The 22101-nt window shown below is 37.6% G+C and overlaps 1 protein-coding gene across 4 annotated transcripts in view; it reads left to right on the top strand.

The window, feature by feature from the left end:
• FAM135A (family with sequence similarity 135 member A) overlaps window positions 1-22101 on the top strand; it is a 140183-nt gene that overhangs the window by 46971 nt on the left and 71111 nt on the right. For 2 of the 4 annotated variants that reach the window (XM_069599484.2, XM_069599480.2), the window contains exons 4-10: window positions 6423-6562; window positions 6675-6745; window positions 8239-8412; window positions 11808-11934; window positions 12612-12765; window positions 16443-16520; window positions 20506-20555. In XM_069599484.2, coding sequence (XP_069455585.1) covers window positions 6423-6562; window positions 6675-6745; window positions 8239-8412; window positions 11808-11934; window positions 12612-12765; window positions 16443-16520; window positions 20506-20555 — 794 coding nt within the window. Of the gene's footprint in view, window positions 1-6422; window positions 6563-6674; window positions 6746-8238; window positions 8413-11807; window positions 11935-12611; window positions 12766-16442; window positions 16521-20505; window positions 20556-22101 lie in introns of those variants that run through there. The other 2 variants (XM_069599487.2, XM_069599483.2) reach the window with 2 other exon arrangements.

The following is a 22101-nucleotide window of genomic DNA, read 5'->3' as shown; positions in this document are numbered from 1 at the left end:
GTTGAGCACCCCAAAGCTCTAGTTGCTGGTCAAGGGATGTGATCCTTCCCCTGTCAAGAATCCTGTGGGACCCTCTCTCTTTTTCTGCGGCCCTAGTGCACGTGATGGTGCCCCTGTGGTCTCTGAGGCTCACTGGGCCTTTTCTTCCAGAAGCACATGGACTTCAGTTCAGAGAAATGTTCTGTTTGTTATTTTCTCCCACCTGTTTTCTGTGTTCTTTCTTTATAGAACTTCTGTCATTTAGATGGTTGATCACCTTCACTGGTTCTCATAGTTTTTAGTATTTTTCCTCTTACTTTTTTTCTATTTCTGTCTTTTTGTTGCATTTAATAGGTTTTTTTAAATTCAACTTTAACTCTTTTTTTTTTTAGCTTTTTGGCTTTCTTTTTCTCCCTTTTTCTTTCTCTGTCCCTCCTCACTTCCCAATTTTTCCTTGCTCCCTCTTGCCCCATTTTTTCTTTTAAAATTCAAATGCTCTTTTGTTGTGTGACTGTTCCTTTGTTGTAGCAACATTTTCCTTATTAAAAATTTATTGTATTGAACTATGGTTGATTTCAGTCTTGTGTTAGTTTTTACTGTACAGCAAGCTGATATATATACATACATATATGTGTATTTATATGCATTCTTTCTCATATTCTTTTCCATTATGGTTTATCACAGGATAGTGAATATAGTTCCCTGTGCTGTACAGTAAGACCTGGTTGTTTATGCATCCTATATACAGTAGTTTGCATCTGCTAACCCCAGCCTCCCAAATCCATCCCTCTCTCGCCCCCCAGTTATAGCAGCGTTTTCTTATTTCATGAATGCAATGTCTTTTCTCTAAGAACAACACTGATAGATTTTTTTAAATTTCTCTCTGCAAGTTGCTTTTCCCTCTGCTTTGGTTTCTGACTTGCATGTTAGAAGCCTTCTTCAGATGTCTGATTGTCCTCAGGTGTCTGCAGGAGGAGACAAGGAAGCTGATTGGACATTTGGTAAAGCATACTTGGGACTTGTGTCTTTGAGCTTCAGAGTACGGTGATGTTGGTGAGCTGATTGCTAAGGAATCTGTGAAGTCAGCATCTACAGATCTTATCTAATAAAATAAATTTACATAATACATCTATTATACCGACTTGTCAGATTCCCCATGTCAAGAGTTGTGGAAAATCAGATGTTACCTTGTAAGCTGTTGAAACTAATTCTCCATGGCTTCCCAGTTTCTGTACATCTTGTGAGCAGAGACACTGGATGGCTTTTGTTCCAAATCATCTTTAAAAAGATGTTGCTGTAGTAAAGAGCTTTGGGAGGTATAGGTAGTGGCTCAGACAGTAAAGAATTTGCCTGCAATTCAAGAGACCCAGGGGTTGATCCCTGGGTCAGGAAGATCCCCTACAGAAGGGAATGGCTACCCACTCCAGTATTCTTGCCTGGCATAAACAAAGGAGGCCAGCAGGCAACAGTCCATAGAGTCACAAGGAGTCAGACATGACTGAGCAACTGACACACACATACACACTGACAAAGATAAGGTCTGGCTCCAGTTCAAAGTTTACATAGGTTTTTCTTCAGTTCAGTTCAGTTCAGTTGCTCAGTTGAGTCGCTCAGACTCTTTGCAACCCCATGAATCGCAGCACACCAGGACTCCCTGTCCATCACCAACTCCTGGAGTTTACTCAAGCTCACGTCCATCGAGTCGGTGATGCCATCCAGCCATCTCATCCTCTGTTGTCCCCTTCTCCTCCTGCCCCCAATCCCTCCCAGCATCAGGATCTTTTCCAGTGAGTCAACTCTTTGCATGAGGTGGCCAAAGTATTGGAGTTTCAGCCTTAGCATCAGTCCCTCCAATGAACACCTAGGACTGATCTCCTTTGGAATGGACTGGTTGGATCTCGTTGCAGTCCAAGGGACTCTCAAGAGTTCTCCAACACCACAGTTCGAAAGCATCAATTCTCCGGCGCTCAGCTTTCTTCACAGTCCAACTCTCACATCCATACATGACCACTAGAAAAACCATAGCCTTGACTAGATGGACTTTTGTTGGCAAAGTAATGTCTCTGCTTTTAAATATGCTGTCTAGGTTGGTCATAAGTTTCCTTCCAAGGAGTAAGCGTCTTTTAATTTCATGAGGCAATCACCATCTGCAGTGATTTTAGGTTTTTCTTATAGCCCCTTAAAAAAGATTGAGGTTTCCTAAGCTTAGAGTTCCTCAACTGTGACCAGAACCTCACTGCATGAATAGTATTGACCTGTGTCACCCCCATGTTCCTGGGGAGTGAGAACAGGGGAACTGAGGTGAACTTGAAACTCAGGCTGTTGCTGTGTGTCTCTGGCCCAGGAATCCCGTGTCTCCTGCCAGCACCATGACACTGTGGCCAGCTAGCTTATTGGTTTGCAAGTAGGGTTAGATCTTAGACTCACCACAGTTCCTCAGATACCAGAGAAGGCTAGCCTGTCTCCTTCCTAGAAAGGAAGACTCTAACTGCCAGCCTTCTGGGAACCGAAGGAGGAAGAGCTCTGCGAACTTCTGCATCCAGGATCAGGATCCCTCTGCTCATACCTTGATGCTCTCTGCTTTGCCAGGTGTGCCCATTCAGAGGGCTCTGTTTCACCCTCTCCAGGGAACAAGCTTCTAGACTTCTCAGGTGAAGGGAGCCCATAGCAGGGAGAGGATGTGGGAGTGCGTTCCCTTCCTTCCTGAGAGGTCAGCTTCTCCATTAAGTGTTGCCTGGCTTCTCTGTTTAAAACCGCTGCCTTTCTCACCTGCTTTCCTCTCTTTACCTTTCTGTGCAGCACTTAACTGCCTTCAAATACACTGTATCATTTTTCTTATTTACTATTTTTATTCTCTGTCTCCCTTCCCATTAGGATGTGAGCTCCAAAAGGTCAGAGGTTCTTATCTCTTTTATTTTACTGTTTATCTCTTAACACCTAGAAAGTATTATGTGATGACTAATGGATTATAATAATAGCTGTTGTAATAGGTATTCAGTAAACACTTGCTGACTGGATGAGTGAATAAATGAATGGGATTGTGCCACCTTTTGCCCTTGGCTCCTGATTTGAGAATAAAATTTAAAAAGTTTATTATGTAAATCATTGGTACATCTTTTTGAAAGCTTTAAATATTGATGTTAATTGAGACAGAGGTGACCCTCACAGAAGGTTACTTACTGTCATTCCAAGCCAGCTTAGGATAATTTATTCTGTGTGCAATTTCTTACCCTGTACTTTAGGGTCCCATTCAGGGCACTCCTAACAGTGGGGTTGTTTCAGTTCAAGCACTCCTGTGACTGTCACTCAGTAGTGCTGGATGTGCATAGTGTGTTGGCAGAGCTAGTGGGATTTACTGAAGATCGGATGTAGGCATAAGAGATTAGTAACGATCGAATTAGGGCTAATAAGTGGCAGAGCCTGAATTTCAACCACAGTCTGTCCTTAACCATGAGACTATGCTTCTTGGATAAGAAAACAACAGCAAAAAAAAAAAAAAGACTAAAAGGGCATGGCCCATGAGGTAGGAGCAAAACCATGAAAGTGGGACATCCAGGATGCCTTCAGGAAGGACTGTGTCACTGATCAGAGGCGGATTGTAAGTCAACCAAGATGAACTGTAAGAACAGAGCATTCCTTTTGGCAAAGTGGAGGTCATTCTTTGGTCTTGATAAGAGCAGTTACTTGCCCAAAGTCTAGTTAAGTGTGGATGAATTATCGTTGTGTAAGAATTTACCCCCAAACTTAGTTTAAAACAACAAGCATTATCTCGCAGTTTCTTTGGATCTGGAATCTGAACGTTGCTTAGCAGATTACGTCTGGCTCAGGGTCTCGAGAGGTTGCAGTCTGTTACCTCTGCTGTGTCCACACAGATCCTTCAGAGACTTTGTGGGAAGCGGACACAAGGATGTGAAAGCCATGAGGTGAGAGTCAGGGTGGGGGCATCCTGAAGACCAGCTGTCATGAAATGGGCTAAAAGAGAAAGGGAGGAGATGAAGCAGGGATGTTAAATGCAGAGAATCCTTTGAGGCGTTTGCCAGAAAGGGGGTCAGAGAAATGGGGAGCTTGTCCAGGGGCTGTCCGTGGGTAGATGCCCTGCTGCTGCTGCTAAGTCACTTCAGTCGTGTCCAATTCTGTGTGACCCCATAGACGGCAGCTCACTAGGCTCCCCCGTCCCGGGGGTTCTCCAGGCAAGAACACTGGAGTGGGTTGCCATTTCCTTCTCCAGTGCGTGAAAGTGAAAAGTGAAAGTGAAGTCGCTTCCTGTTCTTTTGATGTGTCCCCTCATTTTTCTAGCACTTACTTTCTGGTGTGAAATGATGGGCCAGGCTTGTCTTGTCCTGTGTGTGCCCAGCCCTGGAGTCAGCCATTTCTCCAAAGCCCTGGTTCCTCTTAATGAGAACAGTGTTAGGAGCCAGTACTGGGGTTGTGTTCTCAGCCCCTTTGAGTGGACAAAGTTGGTGAGGATCTGTATACACACACATGTATTTATACATATATGGACATGTTTATGCCTGTTTTTCTTTATCTAGGCATATAGAAAACCTTGAATTCGCATCAGTGTTTCTAATTCTTATCTAGTGCTGCAGGACTCACTCTGCAGTTGGGTCTCCTTTCTGTTTGTGTCCCTCCTTTGCCTGGAAGTTTCCGTGAGGAAGCTGGCTATCACTGTCCTTGAGGTCCTTGGTTCCCTGTCAACCCCTTCCATAAGCAGGCTGCTGCCCCGTGCCTGCTCCCTCGTGGACACGTCTGCGCGCCTCTGGGGCTTCAGCCCCTCACATAGCTCCCGTCCCTGTGACCCTCCTCACCCTAACTGAGCCTCTCTGTCTTCCTGCAGGCAGTCTGTTCTCCTCTCTCCAGCCCTGTTGGAGTGTATCAGGCTGCCACTGCCCACACTCACCTTTACACTCAGGTGGAAGTTTCATCCTTTTGTAGCTGCTCTGCCAGGGTGCCCTTCTGCCAGGACCCCCTCCCCTGCAAGCCGTAGGTGCCCTCTTGTGCAGTTGCCCCCTCATCTCACATGAGTGCCCAGCACCCTGCTCTGCCTGGACCGCCATCCCTTCCTACAGAGGCGCCAACATCACCCCACGGGGACACCCTCCTTGCTCTAGGTGGACTCCGGTGTCACACTCTGAGCTCTCTGCCCGCAGAGGTGCCCACTGACCAACTCTAGCTTCTATGACTGCTTTTTCCATCATGTTACTTCTGGAGGGTATTTCCTTGGAGAAGGAAATGGCAAGCCACTCCAGTGTTCTTGCTTGGAGAATCCCATGGACAGAGGGGCCTGGAGGGCTACAGTCGATGGGATCACAAGAGTCAGACACGACTTAGTGACTAAACCACCACCACCACCACCATTTCTGGAGGATAGAGTAATAAGACAGCAAGTAGGCTGACGGGATGAGCTGACACCAACAGCCTGGAGGTGGACCACCCTTTCCAGCAGTTTTCCGCAAGATGCTCTCATCTCAGACACCAGCTATGACTGGAGGATCCACAGGCTACCCTCACTTCTGATCATGTGGCTGCAAGTTGGGAGTCCTGATCTCCCCTCAGGTTCAATGATTGACTAGTAACTCACACAACTCTACTTGTTATTAAAATTCTGTTACAGCAAAGAGATACAAAGCAGAGCCATCCAGGAGAACAGATACATTCAGCCAGGTCTGAAGGGCCTCAGATCTGTGAAGCTCCCATCGTTCTCTCCCCAGGGAGTCAGGAATACATTTCCCGCCCAGGAAGCCTGTGTGATAACACAGAGAGAAGGGGCCATGGCTCAGTGTCTTGCATTTGTTGGTGTTGCGTTACGTGGGCATGACTGATTGGCTCAGCAGCCACATGACTTGGTCTCCAGCCCCCTTTCCTCTTGGACGTTGGGCGTACAGCATGCGGCTGAAAACCCCAACTTTCCAGTCACATAGTTGTCTTATGGGTGTGGCCAGTCCCCGTCCTGAGTCATCTCCTCATCATTTACTTCTGGGCTACCATGAATAACAGACACTTCTGTCACTGAGAAATTCTGGATTTAGAGGCTAGCTCTCAGGAATTAGGGAGAAAAGCCAAAAGAAAGAATTTACCAAAGAATTTGGTAACTTCTTTATTCCCAGGGCTTAGAAGTTACTTCCTAACAACCAGGACAAAAGCCAACCAGATTCCTCTGGCAAATGAATTAATTGTTTACTCTTAAAATCCACCTTGAGGTTTCTCATTTACCTTCTCAGATTAAAATTAGTTGTACAAGAGTTCTGTAATGGTTATAATGTTCTTATCTATTCATTTTTATCAGAGTAATTAATAAACTTTCAGAAATGTTCCAATACTGATATATAAAATAATGGTGTTCAGTTGTATAATCTAACATATAGTATTTTGAAGTAACCACAAGTTTTAATTATACTGTATTTTGCCTTTTACCTGTCAATTGCATATCTTATTTATTTTAGGTGTGACTTTAGCCTTTCCAGCTTCAGTTCACGATTCTCTGATTTGCAGTAAAACATTTCAAATTCTATATAAAAATGAGGAGGTTGTTTTAAATGATGTCATGATCTTCAAAGTTAAAATGTTGTTGGATGAAAAAAAGGTAAACATTTCTTCATATATATTTAGATACATATTTTCATAAAGCCTCAAGGCATATTTCTAACTTTCTATAAAATATTCAAAAGGCATTTCATAGTCTGATTTCTCTTCAGATTGAAGAAACCCTTGAGGAAATGAATTTTCTGTTATCCTTGGATCTACACTTCACAGATGGAGATTATTCGTGAGTAGGCTAATCAAACAGTTGAAAGTCTGTAGTCATGTGTGACTGTTATCTGTCCCTATTAAAGTCCCATTTTCTTCTTGGAACCCAGCCTACCCTCTTCTTCTTTATTTTGACGTTCTCCCCCCCGGGGAGAGTCTCATGGGAATGGTTAGTCCTGCTTTTTTGTGCTCATGCTGATTCCAGGAGCTGCAGGTAGCAAAGCCAGATGAGCTGAAGAAACACGAAACAGCTTCTGAGACTCTTGGACATTGCACTGTTGACACAGCACCACTGCCTTGTGGCCTTTAAACCTGCCTCAGCTCTGTTCCACTGCGTCACTGGCTACTCTTTCTTGGTGGCGTGAGTGATGCCCTCTTCAGGTGGGGCCTTCTTGATCTTCAGAGAGTTACCGAGACTCATGACTCTTAGACCTGACAGCTGTTTCCAGAGTCCATGAGGAAGATTTCGGACTGGCTACCCTGGTTCAGGAATATCCCCTAACAGGGAAACGGCAGCCCACTCCAGCATTCTTGCCTGGGCAATCCCATGGACAGAAGAGCCTTGCGGGCTACAGTCCATGAGTCACACATAACTTAGTGACTAAAACAACCCTAAACTCGTCCACACATCTGCACAAGTAGTCACACATTTTAGGGACAAGCTGTGCTTGTATCCATTTAAAACAAGAAACAGAGATCCATTTTACTATTCTACTTTTGTAGAAATGCTTCTTGAAAATTGTATACGAATTCAGACTGCTTACGGCATAAATGTCTAGGCAGCCACAATACTGAGAGGTCTGATGTGAGATGCCCTCTACCACTGCAGAGGAATAAGAGTCTTTACATGGTAGCTGCTGCTTCTCTGGAATACTTGTTTATTGCAAAAAGTCCTTGAGGGAATTCTTTCTTAAACCAAGTCAGAATTCTATAAGTAGGGTAAGCTGAAATGAGTACATAGTTCATAGCTGTAGGTACGTATTGGTTAAAAATATGTATATATTTGGAAATAATTTTCATGGCATTGTTTCAGTTTTTGTATGTACAAATCTAATGACTAAATGATAGAGTATATACTAATTACTTGCTTATTTTTGAGCAACATTTAATAACAAAATTTTGTACTATACATACCTTTTGGGATTTATCATAATAGGATTTGACCTACATGATACTGCAGCTTCACTATAAACAGTATTCCCTACTCGAGTAAAATTTTAGGATGAGAGTATTTCCTAAAGTATCAAAAAAAGACTCATTTTGTAGGCACAGTAGTGAAAAACAGTCCATTAACATGGAAATTGTAAGTACAGATAGAAAACTGTAAGTAAGATCTGGTTATTTCTTTATTGTTAGATTTCATATTGCTGTCTAATGCAAATGTGATGCTTTAAAAATTGTTCTCATTTTGTTTTTAAAAATTAGTTAAGTAATTAAATGTTTTGATAGTTTATAAAACGTTGGCCTTCACCAAATTTCTGTACTAACACACAGACGGGTTGCTTTTCATAGGGCAGATGATCTGAACGCCTTGCAGCTAATAAGCAGCCGCACGCTGAAGCTGCACTTCAGCCTCCAGAGAGGCCTCCATCATCACGTTAACGTCATGTTTGATTATTTCCACCTTTCTGTTGTGTCTGTTACAGTCCATGCGTCACTGGTTGCGCTACACCAGCCACTGATAAGGTAAATGTAACCAGCTCCCTGATCCTTATTAATATCAGTTCAGTTCAGTTGCTCAGTCGTGTCCGACTCTTTGCAACCCCATGAATTGCAGCACGCCAGGACTCCCTGTCTATCACCAACTCCCGGAGTTCACTCAGACTCACGTCCATCGAGTCAGTGATGCCATCCAGCCATCTCATCCTCTGTCGTCCCCTTCTCCTCCTGGCCCCAATCCCTCCCAGCATCAGACTCTTTTCCAGTGAGTCAACTCTTCGCATGAGGTGGCCAAAGTACTGGAGTTTCAGCTTTAGCATCAGTCCTTCCAAAGAAATCCCAGGGCTGATCTCCTTCAGAATGGATTGGTTGGATCTCCTTGCAGTCCAAGGGACTCTCAAGAGTCTTCTCCAACACCACACCTGATTAATATAGTTTCTTTTATTTTTATAATGAAAGCATATGCTTTGGTGAAGATAACTGAAATAGGAATTTCTAAAGTCACACTTATTTAATACTTTCGTTTTTATACTAAAGTGTTAGTAAAATTTAAGAGCATAGAAATATTAAATTGATGACTTTTTTATTGCAAAAATATGGAGCAATCTTTGGCAAGCTGACCAGAAAAAATAATGCGATCTGGAAGCAACCATATAGCATTGTTTAGTATTGCATTTATGTAATGCTACACTATAATTATTCATTCTCTGGGAAAGTATATTCATCTTTTCATAGCTTTTTTTTGTCTTTTCTCTGAATGGACTTAGTTTTATCTTCTTAAATCTGTACTATACAATAGTTCTTGTTTTCTAAGTTATTAACCAATTTTATGGATCTTTTTAAACTATTGCATATTAGCCTAAAGGTATATAATATTCTGGATTATAATGAATGCACTGGGATAATTGTTTTTTCTGCTCACTTCCATGGGGAGATGAATTGTCTTTCGTTAATGTGAGGATACAGTTCGAACTCTTTAGTTCTCAAAAAACCATCATCCTTATGGCAGGGGCAACAGAAATGACACTTTTAAATCAGTAACTTTATGTGAAAAGATTCCAAATTGACTTGATTTCTGAACTACTTTATGATTGCTGACATAAATCTTTTTGCAGCAACTGATATTAGGAATGATGCTCAAGGGTTATGATTTTAAACTGACTTATCAGAAAACTAAGTAGGTGATTTTGGGAATTACCCTGAGAATTTATAGAAAACCAAGACACTTTAACAAATTTTCCCCGTAGTAACACCCTGTTGCGTATCTTTAAGCTGTAAAAATTGTGAGCACATCTTCCCCTGTGTTGTCCCGTGATGTCTTTAGAGCATGGGGCCAGGAAGAGTGTTTCTCCTGATGACCTACTTTTGCCTTCCTTATTCTGTAGTAAGATCTGTAACTAGTTATTGTGCAAGTCTTGTCTTTCCTATTAGACCTTTGAGAGCTTCTTCTCAGTTGCTATAACTTTGTAAACAGGAAAATGTTCCTATTATTATACATAATTTTATTATAAACATCTTCAAAACAATTTTAGATGTTGATTAAATAAATTAATATTTAATAGCACAATAACTCAGTGAAACTTCTTTGATAGGAAAGTATATTTTTTGAAATATAGCTTTTGAATAAGCAGTATATTTGGTATGAATTATGTGTTATGTTTTGAAATTAACTTTTTATCTGTTTATACAATACATTCCTGTAGTCTTCTGAATTTATTTTTATAATTTCAGTAAGAATCCTGAACTATACTATTCCAACCATTCCTTTTTCTTTATAACAAATAAATACATTTATGGCTTAGTTTCTTTTCTGAAAAAATGTAGGAACTGTTTGTTGAGACTCACTCGGGTTATTAGTGCTGCTTTTTAGTCCCTGGTTATATAGAGCTCATCCTGGTAACATCAGTGTGTGCTTCCTCTTGCAACACAGCTGTTTTTGCCACAAGCTAGTAGGGGAAAGAGGCAGCTCGTGTCCTAGAGACCTTTTGCTGGAAGGAGAAGACACTTTTGGCTCAGAATCAGAAGCCAAGAGTATTAGCTGTTGGCTCTGGTTAGTGATGGGAGAGGAGACTGGGGTGCCCGTAACAGCTGAGGTTGCTCCTCTTTCCGTTGTTGCCTGGGCTCTGAAGTCCCCTCTCTTGCCGCTGGAGCTGTGCCCTAGAGGGAGCAGTGCCTTCCTGCGCTTCTTGGCCTGCACACCTGATGGTTGGGTAGGGAAGGAAAGCAAGGCAAGGGGGAGAAGGCCGTCTGCTGGTGGCATGCGGGAGAGGGCCCTGTTACCAGCAACATTCCTCACCGTGTTTCTGCGAAGACAAGTTTCCCCTGAAGTTTTGTTATGGCTGGACTTTTTAATCCTCTAAAGTAAATGAAAAAAAATTTATAAGATTACCTTTTAAACATTATTTTTACATAAAACAATTTCTATGATTAACCCAACTGTAGATATAAATCAATTATTTTAAGTAACTGGGATTAGGATTTCTTTCTTTGCTTTTTTTGCATAACTTTTTTCTTATACTTGATATTTTTTTTAAGTACAGCTTCTTTGACTCAATATTGAGAAACTCAGTTCTGTCATAGCAGGTGGAATTTACCATTGCCTTGCTACACCCTCTTGGCTAGGATCTAGAGATTTCATTGTTGCAAAGCAAATTGATTTTGCACATAAAGGCTGCCCTCTGCTTTTGGTACATTTGATTCACTTTCCTGCCTTACCCCTTTTGCCAAACTGCCAGACAGTCAAAGGCTTTGGCCTTCTTATAATTAGCTAGTACTTAATCTTAGAAAAAAATTTGTCTATGATTTTTAAACATTCAAGCAGAATATGGTTCTTATTCTATAGAAATTGTGATATATTAAATGTAATGTTAGTACTAACAGCAGTGGTTCATACCCTATGTGATTGAGGTAGTGCCTTGAAGCACTTACTTAGGTTATCTTAGAGTTTATAGACTTAGTGAAGAGAAAGGAAATAACTTGGTTTTGAAGAAGAGAGAGAACAAGTAGACTCGTGGTTTTCCTTTTTCTGCCTTTGAGTGGGACCTCTTTATTTCTGTAAGCAGCACCTATATTTGACTGTTAACTTTGTGAATTTGGTCACCAGTTCTGACAGGTTAGTATTTCCAAATTAAAGCTGGTCCCTCATTGGTCCCTGAGCTACTCTTGATCCCACCCTGTTTTATCCCTCCCCAGAGCCCAGTAATACAGAAGTAGTCTCAAGCATCTAATCTTGAGGGTTTTTTTAATAATAATTCAGATTTTAAAGGAAAAATTGTAGAATTACTTAAAGAATAGAAATCATAATCTTGCAAAGTCCTTGCTTTTTATTCTATTCCTCAAAGACTTTTTTTTGGTAAACATTTAACTTAGCACTCTATAAATAGACTGTTATGACAACAATAATGTGATGCTTGTTCCTCCAGTTTCCCTCGTCCTGTGAAGACGACTTGGTTAAACAGAAATGCACCAGCACAAAACAAAGATTCTGTGATTCCTACTCTTGAAAGTGTGGTCTTTGGTATTAACTACACAAAGCAATTATCACCGGACGTAAGAACTGATGTTTTTATAAAGCCTCTTTTCTCTTGTTTTGAATGAAATGTGTTTTCACTGTTATCTGTGGATGTAGTAGTTCTTTTATTAATTATTTGAGCTCAACGACTTACAGATCTAATTAAACATGATCTTCACAAGTTGATTGGTTCCAGTGTTTTTTATGAAAACGAACCTGATGCTTCAAGATTTTACAAGGTTTTGTGAATTGGGATCTTTGACAGGCATTGCTTTTTTTAACTTGTTCCTGTCACCTCCTGCTCTCTTAATGGAGCTGGTAGGATCATTCCAGAGGAGCCTGTGAGGAACCCCTGCCAGAGTTGAGACCTAGCTTGCAGCAGTATAAGTATAGCTGTACTCCCCTAAAGGAAGAGAGGGTTCATACTATAAGAACAGAGTGTCCCTCAGTTGAAATGCAATCTGAATGTCAGATTTTCAAAAATCATCATTTGATCTGCTTGTTTTTAAAGTCCAATGAAACTAAGATTTTTCAAATCACATTTCCTGTGTTTAAGTTACCTGTATGAATGAGAGTAACTTCCTAAGATGCTGCTAGACTTCTTACATGTTTTAGAATAACTGTGATTAGTAAATCCTTTATTTTTCTAAGTTTCAGTGTGCTATTTTTAGACCCTGGTTACTAACATTGTGTCCCAAATCGGCTCTTTGTTCAGGGCTGCAGCTTTGTCATCGCAGATTCCTTCCTGCGTCACGCCTACCGTTTCCACTACACCCTCTGCGCTGCCCTGCTGCTGGCCTTCAAGGGGCTGCACAGCTACTTCATTACGGTAACAGAAGAGCTCCCCTCTTGTCAGAAACTAGAACTGGGTATGTTGAAAGTAGCCAGGACCTCTTCATTCTCATACTGCTGTTATCAGCTTGGCCATAGTTTCTGTACTTAGTTAGTATAGCTAGTTTGCTTTATGTGCTTCACCTTTACTTCTCTCTCAACTCCGTCTTTTTCAGGCTTTGATAATTACTTACTGAAATTTTAAAAAATTTTATGATATTGAGAAATAATTTCTTGGTGCTGTTTGTGATGAGTCTTTTGATAGATTTTTTTAACAGTATGTCTTCTTAGAATATAACCAGAAAAATGTACTAGAAAGCAAATTTAATTATCCATAGAATTATTACATAGGAAGATAAATTAGGGAAGATAAATTCAATAGATTAGGTAATATAAATTAAATCCATACTTCCAAAGAGTTAATAGTCTAAGCAGATTATATGTACTTGGAACCTTTTGTAAAATATATTGATTTTAGGTGATCTCAGATCTTCTTTCTTCTATTTCACTTCAGCAAATAATAACATTACTCAGTTTTAACATTTTGAAAATAATTTAAATAATTTCTAAAGATCAGTCTTCAGTTTTAGTCCATCAGTATATACCTGTATGTTGTAACACATAATAAAAAATCATTTGCGTTGATTTTGTATACCACTTATAGTTTGCAAAATACATATATCATTTCACACAAGATTATTGATTTATGAAAATGTTTTTATTCAGACATTTTATGAAAGTTTTATAAGCTTTTATTTTCAAATATGAGCTAATAGCTCATCAATAGCATATTTTAATTATTTCTTTGGAATAAATTATTTTCATCATACTTGAATGAATGAGAAATTGCTTTTTAGATTTTACTGAAGTTGATCACTGTTCTTATTTATTTGTTTCTCAAGGATCTTAGTCTTTTAACAATATTGATGCACTATCAAAATAGTCACTGTTACTGAAAATAATTCTTGTCTTTGAGACTAACTAGCCCACTTTTATAATTGCCTACTTTGAGCTACAAAAGAATTAAAAGAAAGTGAAATGATCTGTACCTCACTTAAATTCAGCTGTGAGAACAGGCTGGCTATTGTACCCCTACTTATCAGCAGCGGCTCCAGTGGGTTCGATAATTCCATTATTCAAATATTCCATTAAACAGATTTTACTCAGTTGACTATTTAGAGTGCTTCATTCAAGGGTCTCAGTGTAGCCCCTTTACAAGCAGTAGGAAAGCGTTTGTTCTTTTTTGCTCATGTGTTCTTCCTCAAGACAAAAACAGTAGCACAGAAACATTTTGGTTACTCTTTTCTAAAATATTCTTTTTCCTTGCTGTTTTATATACTTAGCATCCATTTGCTTTCCTTAGGAAAGTTCTTTAAGAGACTACTGCCTCAAATGTGAACTTTTAAAAATGTTGTTTTTTGAAAATGAAAGAATTGTTTGTAGAACAGAACTAATTTAGGCTATTACTTGTTCTCAATTAATGGGTAAATTGTACTCCATTTATTTTTAAATTTTGTCCTTTGGAGCTCAAACACATTTTCTTAGGAGAACTAAGAAACTAAATGGTTAATTTAGGTTTAATGGTCAGACCACAAAACTGCGAAACCATAATATTATTAAAGGACAATACCCTATTCCTGAAAAGTAGTGGGTAACACAGAAGCCACGTGTAATGGCATTTCTGAGGAGACTCTGTCAACAGTTTAGGTGCTGAATGTTGTAGAATTCACAGAGGCACCGTCATGTAGTGCTTAGGACTGCATGTTTGCACCACTGTTGTCCCTTACTACTGGTAAGTAACTGGGGCTGAGTATACAAACTGACTTCTCCTCTAAGGGCAGGAGGATTGATGGGATCCAGATGTGCAGAGTGTGTCAGAAAGAAAGATGAGGGCATGCAGAAAGCAGAGGTTGTTAATGGAGGAATTCCCTCGGGCTGAGCAGGGTGCTGAGGAAAGAGCAGGTCTCTGTCTCTGGAGAGCTTTGACCTCCCCATTCCCTTAATGAGGAGTCAGTCCAGCGTTGAGAGAGGCCAGAGAAGCAGCCCAGCCAAGGGGCATTCCTTGTGGTTTCAGTCCAGAGCGCCCTAAGTGAAGTGGGCCTGTCCATGCCTGTGTAATTGTCAAATAGTTTTAACGTGTAATATTTTCAAATGAAAAACACTTATACCACATTTTAACTAAGAAAAAAATATTTTTCTTCAGAAGGAAATAGTGTTTAAACAGGCATCTCTTGTCAAAGGCAAAGATTTATTTCAAAGCATAGATAGTATTAGCACTTTATCACTAACTTAGCTAACCTCAGTTTGATAATTCATTTATTTATATGCTTTTTAACTTTCTCTCAGATAAAGATGGCTTTTATGACACATGTATTATTTTGAGCTTATAAATATAATATAGAAAATATCATAATTTTAAAAAGCCCTTATATTTAATTTCAGGAGTAAATATCAATTTTATTCCAAATTATTTGCTTAAAATATTTCACCAGAAAACAAAATTCTAAAGCAAACCCCGACTTAAATTTTAGATAAGTAGATAATAGTGATAGATTAAAATTATTAGTACCTTACACATAGTATTTACTCAAAATATATTTGTTGAATAGATAAGTGAATGAAATAGCACGGGGAAGATTTTGTTGACAATTGAAAGGTACATAGGCATCAGCATACACTTTATAGTAGTTTCCTAGGGATTTTTAAAAATCAAAATTCATCTTCAATAAATATTTATTAGTAACACTTCGGGTTATCCTTAAACTTTTCATTATTATTTATATTTTCTTTTCTATTTGTTGTGAATTTTAGTTTATTCTTGAATGTGTCTTCAAGGAAAAAAATCTAAAATTTTTGTTAACTATTCAGAATAAAACTATTGCACTTTCTAAACTGTTATCATTGTTTATTTTTATCCTAGCAAAACTAAATTTTGTTAGGTACCAGATATTTCTGTAAAACACTGTTCACTAAATATTAGTATATCCACCAGTTTTATTAAGTTTATAAAAAGTAATTCTTGGTTAGAGGGTGTATTCTGGTTCCTTCTCCTATTTAGCACTTTTCTCGGGTTTTCAAATAAGTCTAAAGTCAATATTTTAAGTAAGTCTGTATTTCAAATAAGTCTAATAAAGTCTTCAAATTCTGCCATGCTATGAAGAGTTTATCTAAACTCCATTCCCTTTTTAAAAATAATGCCTTGAATTCCATTTTGCTTGTGTCTTTTTCTTTTCTCATAGATGAATGATGTACATTTTTTTAATGACATTCAGTTAAAATACTGGTTTGGTAAAGAACTGTTTTTGAAAATGAGCATTATGAATTCTGAAATCTAGGCTTTAGCAAGTTATGAAACCTTTTTGGCCCCAGTCTCTACACTTGTAAAAGCAGAGGATTGACCTTGCTGATATCTGACACTTCTGCCAACTCTTAAAATTCTGAGTTTAGATAGTAAAACATAAAAATAATATTGGATTATGAAATGTTGAGTGGCACATGCACTTAGAAAAAAGAACAAAGTAACATAAACATGAATGTACATCATTTGTAATTCTAATAAGCTAATCAACTAACTGAAAGATTCTGCTTTGGTGTTCTAATCCAATTGCACTAGTGAGTCAATACTAAATCTATTAATCACAAAGTGGAAAATTCTAGTAAATTTTGTTGTAAAAGGAGTATAGTAACTAGTGCTGTGTGCAATCCTTATAACTAGCCAAAGCCAACATGCAGGTCCTTTATGAGCGCCTTCTCAGAAGAAAACAGCCAGCAACCCAGAAAGACACCTGTCTAGGTACGTTCACAAATAGGTTAAGTAAATAATCCCTTTTAATCAATAAGAAACTTTGCTTTAATTTAGTATCAAATTTCATAAATATGTATTTTTTAATATTGTATATTCCTGCCACCCTTACTTAAGAACTTACTTTAAGAATCAACCTGATTTGTAGTTGAGCTTTGGTTAATTCTTAGTATGTTCAGGATTTTGGAACATTTAAAATTGGAAATGTTAAATGCAAAGATTTCTTTGGTTTTTTTCCATATTCATTTTAGAGTTCCTGCAAAGAGCACTTTTTAGAAACTATGTTCATTGCCAGAATTTGTTAGTTTAATGATAATGACTTAAATTTGTTCAAAGTCAATTTGTCTTTGGGTAAGGCTAAAGGTAATAAAATGTGGTTTGAAAACTGAAGCTAATTTCATGTATTACAGAATAAACAGAGAAACATCTTTAATATCTGGTTTTGTTTTTTGAGTCAGTTTGCATTTATTTTTTTATTCTAAATTTAAAAAGCAAAATATAGGAATATCAAATCACTGCTACCCAGATATATTACATATTTGAAAAAAGATATTCTGATTTCATTATTTCATTGGTATATTTCTCTATATGTTTTAGACTTTTGTTCTTGAATAACAATAGTACTTAGTTTATTATCTTTCCCTAAGTATATTAAAAGTTTTTAGTTTGAGTAGACCATCACAATTAACATTTTTTAAAAGTTATGAAAAGCTATAGAATAAAAAATAAAATTAAATCACAGCATTTGTCTCTCAGTTTTCAAAAGTATGGACAAAAGGAAATTAAGAAGCCAAAATATTTCTCCACATTTCTCAGATGAAAATTAGCTCAGAAATATTTCCATTGGGTCAGTTTTCATTAAAATTGTTAAGCTAGAAACTTACCAGGAAGGAATAAAGAAAAGTTGAAGATTTATTTATGATCATTGTCTTGGAACATAATTTAATCCTCTCATTAAGTAACTTAAGTCTAAAGTTAAAGAACTCATGGTATGAAATTATGGTCATTTATGACATATTTTAGTGTTCTCTTTAGCAAAAAATTGTACTACTCATTTCCTGTTGCATTGCCAGCCTATCAGTTTACATGTGAGCATTCTAAATGATTTTTTAAAATGCTGCTCATTTAATAAGTTCTCTATAAAGAAGGGCCCAGTTTTTGGTTGGATAGAAAAAAACTTGATTCAAAACTAAAACATAATGAACTTAGTTAAATAATTCTTCTAAAAGTATGTGTATATCTTTTATCCTTCATTCCTGACATTGTATTAGGATATTTATTGAATGAATGAATAGATGAGTGGGTAAATAAATTTAGAAAATAAATTTAAGATACATTTACCCTTTGACCTCTAGCAGTTGCACTTTTGTTCATAGAAAGGAGTACTAGTTTTTTGTAGCATAGAAAGGATTACTACTTTGTAATGGTATTTGTACATGCATGTTCATCACAGTATTCTTAGTGACAAAACACTGAAAACACAGATAAATGTCCATCATTCAGCAAAGAATAGAGTGTGAAGAATATTATGAGGTCCTTACACCAAGGAATATTATATAGCCATTTTTTAAAAAGTGCTTTAGAGCTGCATATCAGATTTGCATGAAATACTACTGAGATATCATGCAGAAAGTTTGTAAAATACAGCCCATTTTTATAAAACAGTAACTCCAGATCTTATATATGTGTATATTTGAAAATATGGAAGGATGTGTTCTAGGTTGCCATCTTGGATTAGCAAGAGGAGCCAAGTTTAAAAAGTTTGTAGGGAGTTCCCTGGTGGCCTACTGGCTAAGATTCTGGGCTTTCACTGTCATGGCCTGAGTTCAAAACCTGGTGGAAAAACTGAGATCCCACAAGCTACATGACATGGCAAAAAAAAAAAAAAAGTTAGAAATTAATAACCTTTGTTATTCTAGAAATTTATGTAAATCTCTAGAAAATTATATAAATAGGTATATAGGCATTTAAAAAAATTAAACTCAGTTAAAATCCTAAATTATTTTTTAAGTCATTTCAACCCAAAGATTTTGAAGTTAAGTTTTACATTTAAGCATCCCTTAAGGTGTTTGCATTGAAGTAGCTCTCAAGAATCATAATGCATAGACCAGTTTCTGCATTTAAGCTCTGGTATGTAAAGGTGACGAAAGTGTATCAAACTCTACAAAGTTTATGCTCATTTTTAAAACATTAATAGGATATGTAACCTACTGAGATCAATTTTGCTGATTTTCTTCTATCTCAGGAAAACATCATGAGTGATATGAAAATAGATGTTGGCATATGAAAGTTACGATTTTAACACAGGGTCTGTCGCAGATTTTTTTTTTTAACATAACATTAGAAGCCACTGATTTATCTGATAGTGAAATGATTTGTGAAATTGAAGCAAATTTCTTTAGTTATCAGTGGTTATTTATATATATTTTGTGAATTATATAACATTTGTATCCTACTGGTTTTAGTTATCAGTGGAGTATTTATTGTTCAGATCATAGTTTGGTTTTTTTCTCAGCAGTGTAACTGCTTATTTTATCAAATTTAAATGTTTACCATTCTTTTATCAAGAAGTAAATATTTAGTATACCTTATGAGATAAGTGAGCTGAGGAATGAATTCAAAGATACCACAAAAATGTTTTCTTGTCTTTGAGTGAAAATGATCAATTAAAGTCACTCTAGCAGCAAGATTATGGAATCTTGTGTGTTGGTAACTATGCTGTTAGAGTTGTCCCAGAAAAACTCATTTTAGTTTGATTTCAGATAAAAGTAAGTGTATCTAAACGTGATACTTTAGGCGTTAGCAAAATCTTTTCCCTGCAAAAAATAACTGATTCTATTCTGTTGGTTTCTGTATTCCTTTGTAAATATTACCATTTTAATTGTAAGTTGATCTGCATCCCCTCTGTGTAAATGGTTATAGCATACATTAAATATAAGTCAAGATTATATAGAAAAAAATGGCCTTGGTTTTAGACTGCCTTATAGGAAACTAAATTTATTGAACTCAGATATAAACTTACATTTTTGTTGAAAAGAATTTTGTCATTCATTTTCATTCAGTAGCTTATATTCCAGGTATGTTTTTATTATTTTGACTTGAACTTTTTAGAAATAGCTTTTGTAAAAGGTAAAGTATGTGTATATGTAATACAAAATACTAAGATTACTAGAATTTTTAATATGTGAAATACAGTAAAACTTTAGTTATATGTTTTATCTTTTCCATGATGCAGTTGTGCTGGTTACTTGAGGCCTGTAGTCAGTACTTCTTGACAGTGTTTGACTCTTAATTTAATACAGGCATACTTCACTTTATTGTGCTTCGGGATACTGTGGTTTTACAAATTGAAGATATATGGCAACCTTGTCCCACGCAAGTCTGTTGGCACCATTTTGTGTCTCTGTGTCACATTTTGGTAGTTCTCCCAATATTTCAAGCTTTTTCATTATTATCCTTATATTATGGTGATCTGTGATCAGTAATTTTTTTTTTATATAACTATTACCAAAAAAATTACAACTCATTGAAGGCTCAGATGATGGTTGGCACTTTTTTTTTTATCAATACAGTATTTTTTAATGAAAGTATATACATTGTTTTTTTAGACATAATGCTGTTGTATACTTAATATACTACAGTATAGTGTAAACATAACTTTTATATGCACTGAAAAACCAAAAAATTCATGTTGCTGGCTTTATTGCAGTATTTGCCCAATTGTAGTGTTTTGGACCTGAACCACAGTATTTTTGAGGTATGCCGGTAATCTGAACATATAATTTAATAATCATCACGTTACCTGTTTAATGTATTTATAGAAATATATTACATTGAAATTCAATTCATCTAATATAGTCCAGATATTTTGTAACCTCCTAGATTTTTAAAAGTAATTTACTTATAAAATTTCAAAAATAATTTTCAGATATATAACATTGAAATACTTACTTTAATTACTGTTTACTCCTTTCAGAGGAAATGGATGTAGAAGCTCGACTTACTGAATTATGTGAAGAAGTTAAGGTATTTGGATTTTTAAAATTCACATTACCAAATTATTTGAATGGATTCTGTTTCCTTTTTAAATACTTTATTGAAAATTATTTTTCCTTTCTCAAATGCAAAGGTAAAATTGTTGATTCTAGGTAGAAACACAACTTAGTTGATCAAACAACATTTGACTTGAGTGTGAAGTTAAATTATCTTTTTCCTAATCATTATTGATTAGAATCTTTTTAAAAAATTTTTATTTTATTTTTAATTGGAGGATAATTGCTTTGCAATATTGTGATGGTTTCTGCCATACATCAGCATAAATCAGCCATGGGTATACATGTGTCCCCTCCTCTTGAACCTTCCTCCCACCTTGCTCTCCACCCCACCTGTCTTATTGTCACAGAGCACAGGCTTTGGGTTCCCTGCTGCTGCTGCTGCTAAGTCGCTTCAGTCATGTCCGACTCTGTGCGACCCCATGGACGGCAGCCCACCAGGCTCCTTAGTCCCTGGGATTCTCCGGGCAAGAACACTGGAGTGGGTTGCCACTTCCTTCTCCATTGTAGGAAAGTGAAAAGTGAAAGTGAAGTCACTCAGTCGTGTCCGATTCTTAGCGACCCCATGGACTGCAGCCCACCAGGCTCCTCCATCCATGGGATTCTCCAGGCAAGAGTACTGGAGTGGGGTGCCACTGCCTTCTCCGAGTCATACAGCAAATTCCCACTGGCTGTCTGTTTAACATATGGCAATGTATATGTTTCAGTGCTACTCTCGCAAATCACCGCACCCTCTCCTTCCCTCGCTGTGTCCAAAAGTGTGTCCTTTATGTCTGCTTCTCCCTTGTTGCCCTGCAAATAGACTCATCAGCACTATCTTTTTATTTGTTTTTTAATTTTTATTTTTACTTTATTTTACTTTACAATACTGTATTGGTTTTGCCATGCATTGACATGAATCCACCACGGGTGTACATGCGTTCCCAAACATGAACCCCCCTCCCACCTCCCTCCCCATATCATCTCTCTGGGTCATCCCAGTGCACCAGCCGCAAGCATCCTGTATCCTGTATTGAACCTAGACTGGCGATTTGTTTCTTACATGATAGTATCCATGTTACAATGCCATTCTCCCAAATCATCCCACCCTCTCCCTCTCCCTCTGAGTCCAAAAGTCTGTTATACACATCTGTGTCTTTTTCACTGTCTTGCATACAGGGTCATCATTGCCCTCTTTCTAAATTCCATATATATGTGTTAGTATACTGTATTGGTGTTTTTCTTTCTGGCTTACTTCACTCTGTATAATTGGCTCCAGTTTCATCCATCTCATCAGAACTGATTCAAATGTATTCTTTTTAATGGCTGAGTAATACTCCATTGTGTATATGTACCACAGCTTTCTTATCCATTCATCTGCTGATGGACATCTAGGTTGTTTCCGTGTCCTGGCTATCATAAACAGTGCTGCGATGAACATTGGGGTACATGTGTCTCTTTCAGTTCTGGTTTCCTCGGTGTGTATGCCCAGCGGTGGGATTGCTGGGTCATAAGGTAGTTCTATTTGCAATTTTTTAAGG

The sequence above is a fragment of the Ovis canadensis genome, chromosome 9 (assembly GCF_042477335.2).
Source record: "Ovis canadensis isolate MfBH-ARS-UI-01 breed Bighorn chromosome 9, ARS-UI_OviCan_v2, whole genome shotgun sequence".
NCBI classification, from domain to species: domain Eukaryota; kingdom Metazoa; phylum Chordata; class Mammalia; order Artiodactyla; family Bovidae; genus Ovis; species Ovis canadensis.
This window is presented reverse-complemented; position numbering and strand designations above follow the sequence as displayed.